This window comes from Ceratotherium simum, chromosome 14 (assembly GCF_057802395.1).
Source record: "Ceratotherium simum simum isolate JZ-2026a chromosome 14, ASM5780239v1, whole genome shotgun sequence".
Classification (NCBI taxonomy): Eukaryota; Metazoa; Chordata; class Mammalia; order Perissodactyla; family Rhinocerotidae; genus Ceratotherium; species Ceratotherium simum.
The window spans coordinates 50,662,918-50,670,255 of record NC_141913.1 but is presented as its reverse complement, the minus strand read 5'-3'; the positions used below and the strand labels follow the sequence as shown (position 1 = coordinate 50,670,255).

General features: G+C 40.4%; 1 protein-coding gene across 2 annotated transcripts; it reads left to right on the top strand.

Annotated features, from left to right (window-relative positions):
- The first annotated feature begins 227 nt into the window (after positions 1–227).
- LOC101390962 (serpin B4-like) lies at positions 228–7,023 on the top strand. Of its 2 annotated transcripts, none has more exons than XM_087438841.1 (7): positions 228–414; positions 1,015–1,071; positions 2,318–2,446; positions 3,214–3,331; positions 4,445–4,584; positions 4,941–5,033; positions 6,619–7,023. In XM_087438841.1, the coding sequence occupies exons 1-7, from the start codon at positions 250–252 to the stop codon at positions 7,021–7,023; spliced, it is 1,107 nt and encodes a 368-aa protein (XP_087294967.1). In that variant the 5' UTR covers positions 228–249. The 2 variants fall into 2 exon arrangements, with proteins under 2 accessions (XP_087294967.1, XP_004422673.1); XM_004422616.3 differs by having other exon boundaries at positions 4,878–5,033.
- Positions 7,024–7,338: the final 315 nt, after the last annotated feature.

The window sequence follows — 7,338 nt, the reverse complement described above, 5'->3', positions numbered from 1 at the left end:
TTAATTTTCTGCAAAAGTTTCTTTCAATAGCAATTTTGATAAGTTTCTAATTACGAATATTATACAAGTATATTGAAAAAGGCTTGAAAATGAAAAAGATGAAAAACTTTAGTTGCCAGAATCCCACAACCCAAATATAAGTCATTTCTTCTAAGAAAATTTCATTACACGCTAACCTTCCCTTCAGTAAAGTCATTCTTAAATGAACCTGATGCTTTTCCAGGAGTTCCAGATCACACCAAGGCCACCATGAATTCACTCAGTGAAGCAAACACCCACTTTGCAGTTGATCTGTTCCAACAGCTCAAAAAATCAGAGAAGGACAACATCTTCTACTCCCCTCTCAGCATCTCATTAGCGTTAGCCATGACCTACTCAGGGGCCCAAGGGAACACCGCACTCCAAATCGGCAAGGTAGGTGTCAGCTCCCTTTACGTTGACCAGTTTAGACTGAATTCTCTGTTGGCCTGTGTGCAGATGCTCACAGATCTGGCCGTCCCAGGGGTAGCACAGGAGGCTGAGCAAGATTCCCATGACCAGGTGAGCACAGGGCTGTGGGGGGCATACATCCTCTCCCAGTGCTCTACCCCGTCTGATTCCCTGTGCCTAGACTTCCTTTGGGAGCTGGGATGAACGCCTACAATTGCCCAACAATCAGAGGCGAGGCTTAAATGCAAGAGCACTGGGAGAAGAGATGCACTGATTTAGCTCCATGGGAAACACCTTCACTTGACTCCTCAGCCGTGAATCAGTAATGAATCAGGATTCTTTGCAGTGGCTGGTGACCCACCAGCTTTGCTGTAGTTTTTCAAGGAGGAAATGCTTACACTCAAGTTTCTTTCTTCTTTTTCCTTTGCTTCTATATTGTTTTTTTTAATTTTGGGTTTGTTTGGGGGTTTTGATTTGTTCATTAGTTTGGGTTTATTTCTGTTTTTCTTTCTTTATTTTGTTTTCCTCTAATGGAGACAGATCTTTTGAGTAAAGTTTTCTTGTCCCACTTCCTGTTCCTTCCAGGTCCTCCACTTTAATGACGTCACAGACAGCACAAGAGGAAGAGCCTCAACAGCTCACGTGAGTCATGGAGCACTGGGGTCTAGAAGGAGAGTCACATGTCCAAGAGGGTCACGGTTTAAACTGGGAATTTCAGTGAAAAGTCCATTTTTAGGGGAAATTTTGGGCAAAATACACTGGACAGGCAGAGTTGTTTCTCATTTCATGTTACGTACTTAATTACTTCATATTGTTGAGAGGAGATCAGGATAGTGATTAAGAGCATAGCTTCTAGAAGCAGAAGACTAGCTTCAAATGCCCGCGCTGCTGTTCATGAACAGGGAACATGGGCAGGCACAACTGCTCTGAGACACAGTGACCTCATGCCAGTAAACGGGCAATAATAGATCTGCCCCAATACATGCAAGTACATGCAAAACCTCACTACAGTGTTCAGATTACTGGATACCCTGTCACATGTTATGTATTAGTATCATAGAATAACAATATATAGTAATAACAATAAAGTTGATAAAATTATATAATTTTAACTAACTCATTGATGGGATTAAAAGGAATAAGTGTACATCCAAATACATTTTGCAAGATAATTGCATGAACTATATAGTTTATAGCCGTAATAGCATAAGTGTTAGCTAGCAAGTGGAAGGTTATGGATTCAGGCAGGCCTAGGTTCAAAAATTGGCTCTGCTACCTTGTGTCTCCTTGGTGAAGTTATTTAATTCTCTGAGCTTCCTTGTTTTCATCTGAATAGACTAAAGACTTAGAGATACCTATGAAAAGCCATAGAGGTGTACTAGGAACACACTATTCCTACACTTGGAGTATGACCATCATGAGTGAGGAGACAGATCACACTCAACAGTCTCACAAGAGAAAACCACCTAGGAGTGTACAGGGCTTCATGTCATAACCTTATTGAAATACACAAATTCAACATTCTCATACCACAGACAGCTATTAAAATGAAAATGTTTCTAGCCCTTAAGGACCTTATGTTTAGCTGGGAAGCTTAACCTAACCATACATACCAATTAGCAGACTTTCCAATGGTGGAATGGTGCTGCATCTGTACCTCAGAAGAGAAAACACTGGATTATTTAGAGCAGAGACAAAGAACTGTCTGGAAGAAATTAAATGTAAAACTTTTGAAGAATATTTGAGGCAAAATATACCAATATCAGGGAATAACAACAAATGTCATTCATGGGGTTACTAAACTTTAGAGATGACTCTAACAGAGTTACTTGGGTTTAGTATTTACATTGACAGAGAATGCAATGAGCTCACTTTTTGATATTTGAAGGTTGAAAAGTTGAGAAATGTTCATCAGCAATTTCAAAAGCTTCTGACTGAATTAAAGAAACCCACTGATGCCTATGACCTGAGCATTGCCAACAGGCTCTATGGAGAAAAGGAGTTTCAATTTCATCAGGTAAGTTTCACGGTCCTGCCACACCTTTCATCTGCATCCCAGGTCATCTGTTTGCCAATCACCAAATGGAGGAGAGTGAGCAGATGAGCCTGGCTGACCCACATGGGGAGCATTTTCCCAGGTGCAAGGATCCCTTGCCACAACTACACCCAATGGAGTGTCCTGAAGCCTGACAATCCACCAAGAAAGTGTGGGTTTAGGGGTTACTTTATGACCAAAGGGCAGATTCATTAGCAGAGTAACTCATGAGGTGCCCCTAATGATCTGACACCATTCAGTCACACGGTGTAAATTTTGGTGGGCAGTGACCCAGGAAATGTATGGTGAATGAGATACAGATGGCATAGGCAAGCTTGATGAGTCCCTGGGGAAAGCTGGGTAAGTACCAGGGAATACTGAATGCCAGGATGGAAGATATAAGCCAAGGTGAGAAGCTGAAGCATGGGTATTACTGGAGAGGAGTATGAGCACACCATCTCTTTCGGGGCATCAAGCTTTGCAGTTTGCAACCCACAGCGTCTTCTCCTCCAGGCTTTGTCAGGTGGTATTGCCCTTCAGAGACCTCATTCTTGCGCCAGCCTGTACTTGCCATTCACATTACCCCCGTAGGAGCTGTATAAAAATGCACAGGGGCAAGAAAATGTAGATTTCTTTAGAGTCTGGATTCCTGTGCTATATTTTGTTAAGATTGAAAACAACTCACTTGGGAATACATAGTTAATAAGAAATTACTCTTAATTCCTCCTTTCTTCCTTCCCATGTCAAAGGAATACATGGAAAACGTTAAGAAATTTTACCTTGCCAGTGTGGAATCAGCTGATTTTAGAAATGCTCCAGAAGAAAGCCGCAAGAAGATTAATTCCTGGGTGGAAAGCCAAACAAAAGGTAGAGTAAGAGGGATGGCCCATAAAGAAACACATTGAGTCCCCGCTGTGCGTGAACCCTGTGCTTGACACTGCATGGGGTGCTGGGAGAGGGAGATGACATGAGTTTTCAGAGAGGACAGAGGAGGGCACTGCAGATGGCGGAATGATCCAAGTCAATGTGGAGAGAAACAAGGGGAACCCGAGAGGGGGAACAGGACCAGCTACCAGGAATCACAGCTGTAGATCTGTGTTTGCTCATGGCCATGGATGACAGGATCTTTGTGGAACCCAAGTGTCTGCTCAGATGCCATTCTGGGTTCCCATGCTTTACTTTAAATCAGAGCCTTAACTTCTGTATGTGGTTCCCTAAGAGAAACATTAGAAAAGCTTCCCATCTCCTTTGTTAATTGGCAAACAAGAAGCTCTCCTGTAAACTACCCTCCTGGCCACCTGCAGCTGGAGCTGCCTGCCCACTTCTCCACCACCACATCCCGAGGGGTGATCTCAGCTGTCGTCCCCATCCAGGGCAGAGAGCTTGACAAAGTCTCCATCCTATGAACCCCTACCCTACCTCCCACGCCCATTATAGCCCAAACCTATAGCAATTCAAAGTGGAGAGTGAAGAGGAAGACCCCCCAGGGAATGGTTTCTGATAGCACAGGGAATGTGTTTCTGATCATAGAGTTCAAGCCATTTGTCCTAAAGAATTATCAAGGCCTCTTTCCTCTGAGTAGTGAGCCCAAAGGTAAAAAAAAAAAACAGAAAAGAAGGAAGGGAGGGAGGAGCGAGGCCTGGAGGTATGGAGAACTGCGGGAGGGAGGGAGCGAGGGAACTGATTATGTTGAAAGAGTAGCTGAAATCCATTTATTCATATCCAGTGTGAGATGGCTGAAGTCACCCACAGACAGAGACTCTGAGCACCTTTCCAGTGACAAGAAGGGGCATCCCCGTCAGGGGTAACTCCATCAGGCTGGTGCCATGAGGAAAGCTGCATCTCGTGAACTATTGGCCCTAGAGTCCCTGAAGTGGTGACTTGTGTGAATAATTAATGATTAGTTGTAACTTTCAAAGCACCTTCCAGACAAACCACTTGTACTTTTATTACGGACTTTTGTTTTTCTTTCTTTTGCAGGAAAAATCAAGGATCTGTTGCCCCCTGACTCTCTTGAGTCCGCCATCCTGGTTCTGGTGAACGCAGTCTATTTCAAAGGGTTATGGGATAAGAAATTTGATACAAAAAGTACTGGAGAGGAAAAATTTTGGCTGAACAAGGTATTGTTTATAATTTATTTATGATAATGTATTTATATATGGAGTGTTAAATTTAAACTCATATCTGATAGTTGTAAAACTGCAGATAGACATTAGGATTTGTCATGGCTGTATTTTCTTATTTTCATTTTTTTGACTTCATTTAGTTGGGAATACTCGAGGAAACTTTCCCTCCAATTCACAAATTTCCCAGATCATCTCTCAGAAAGAGGATGTGTTTGGTATCTCAACACTATTACCGTTTTTTGACTTATGCCTCACTTGGCATTTCTTTGCCACATTAATTACTGCAGGATATGAGCAAATCCGTGCAAATGATGAGACAAACCAGTTCCTTTAATTTCGCTGCACTGGAGGACATGCAAGCCAAGATCCTGGAAATACCATACAAATGCAAAGATCTAAGCATGATGTTGCTGCTGCCAAATGAAGTAGATGGTCTGAAGAAGGTGAAATCTTATACCTTCAATTATTCTTAGTATTGCCTGATTTCCTAGTAGTACAATGCTTTTATGGGCTGTTCATGGAAATGGTGCTCACAGATTGTTGGTGATGTGTGGCAAAGCTCAAGAACACAGTACTTTTCTTCTCTACATACAACCTAGAGGAGAATTCTTAAGGAGAACCTGACAACATGTTGCATTCCAAAAAACAAATATCTTAAGTAGCACAGTGTGATATGAAAGAATATATAGAAAATCTTAACATCATAGGTCCCATTGATATTCTGATGAAACTGTGAATTGACACTTCAGAAAAAATTATACTTAGGCACATACACTATATTTTGTGACCATAAGAACCTCTGATATATTCCAGTGTATTCATTTGAAGACAAGGAACTTAAGACTCAGATGAACGTGGCACACTGAAAATATATACAAATTCACTCATAAACAAGACCAAGCATATTAAAACAACGATGGGTACCATTTTGCATATTAAATTACAGTGGGTTTGTGGACAGTGGAAAAATAGATTTGTCTTGATGTGTACTTTTCAATATAGAAGTATTTAGCCCGTAGGAGCTCAAAAGCCATTTGGAGCCTCATTCCTGGGAGAAAAAAAGAAAAAAGGAATTTTCCCCTTAGCACTGTTATAATGGTTAAAGTTAATGTGAACAATACTAGTACCAATGTCTGGCATTTTAAGGACATTCCAAAAATGGCCATCTGCAATTACTATAATAGTTGATGATGATGCTGAAGTTGCAGTAAATGTGCCACAGTCAAAATATATATTGTGCTAATACTGGGACCTGGAGATCCTCAGGGAAAGTAATATGGCAATATATGTGAAGGGCCATCACATTATTAGTACTCCAGCTCAGCAATCCCCGTCATCAATGACCTCAGGAACCCCAGTCCTGGGATTTTATCCTAAGCTAACTGATGTAAACAAGGCAAAAGCTTTTGGACAGAAGCAGCTCAAAATAATGAAAAATTCAAAACAAAGAACAAGACTGCATCTTTGTATTGCCAATAGTTTAGCTTAGGGACTGGCACACAGTGAATGCTTAAACACTATCAAGTAAAGATATACACATTGAATATCAATTTAATGGTAGTGTTGTGGAATGATTTAAATTGATAAAGAAATACATATCTAGGTGGGGAAAGTTTACAAATAGGTCAAGCAAGAAAAAGGAATAAAAATAAGTTGTATGCTATAATTTCAGTATGTAAAAAATTATGTACAAAAGGACATTAACAAGAAAAGACTATTAAAAAATGAGACATGCAGTGGGCTGGCAGCTTAAGAAATGGAGATATATAGTTCATCTTTTATAAACTAATTTTATTTAAAAGTTCTTCTGTTTTATATATGTGTTTTATATGTATAATTATATATTACAGAAGATTCCATTGGTTCTATAGGTATAATACAGAAGACTCAGTTTATTATATAAATATAAATCTTCTGTATTTACAGTTACTGTTAACATAAAAGTTTCCATGTGATTCAATCCAACATTAAGCTGTGTTCAATGTCCACTGAGAATCACTTCATTGTTCCTTTTGTCCATTGTCACAGCTTGAAGATAAACTCACAGCTGAGAAATTAATAGAGTGGACAAGCTCACAGAATATGAGAGAGACACTCGTGGATTTATATTTACCTCGGTTCAAAGTGGAAGAGAGCTATGACCTCAAAGACACAATGATATCCATGGGGATGGTGGATGCCTTCAGTCCACAGGACGCCAACTTCTTGGGCATGGCAGATAGTCAGCGTCTCTTAGTGTCAAAAATTGTACACAAGTCCTTTGTGGAGGTGAATGAGGAAGGCACGGAAGCCACAGCTGCTACAGGCGTAGTAGTTGTTGAAAGAACATCACCCATTTATGAAACTTTCCATTGCGATCACCCTTTCCTGTTCTTCATCAAGCATAATAAGACCAACAGCATCCTCTTCTTGGGCAGAGTCTCTTCCCCTTAGATGCAGCTAACTAAGGGGGAAGTTCACAGTTGTTCCAATACGTTGATGGCTAGAAATAGCAGGTTCTCTTTACCTCTTTTTCCTTTCCAATCTCATACTCATCACTAAAAATGTAATGGTTGAAATAGCATGTTTGTCTATCTCTTTCTAAAAACACATGTAAACCCACTTTATTTCCCCATGATGATTTCCCACAGGACAAAATGTTCAAGATAAGATCAAAAGATATTTCAACACTCTATCTTCTCCCAAATTTGAAATATCCTTTCTGCTATCTCAAAAACCATATCTACAAATCAAACTTATTAACCTAGA

Bases quoted from the DNA above. Each gene is read 5' to 3' on its own strand.
- LOC101390962 (XM_004422616.3), top strand. From the start codon at position 250: ATGAATTCACTCAGTGAAGCAAACACCCACTTTGCAGTTGATCTGTTC. The intron at 415-1,014 runs GTAGGTGTCAGC...TGTTCCTTCCAG, and splicing joins CCGCACTCCAAATCGGCAAG to GTCCTCCACTTTAATGACGT. The intron at 4,585-4,877 runs GTATTGTTTATA...TAATTACTGCAG, and splicing joins AAAAATTTTGGCTGAACAAG to GATATGAGCAAATCCGTGCA.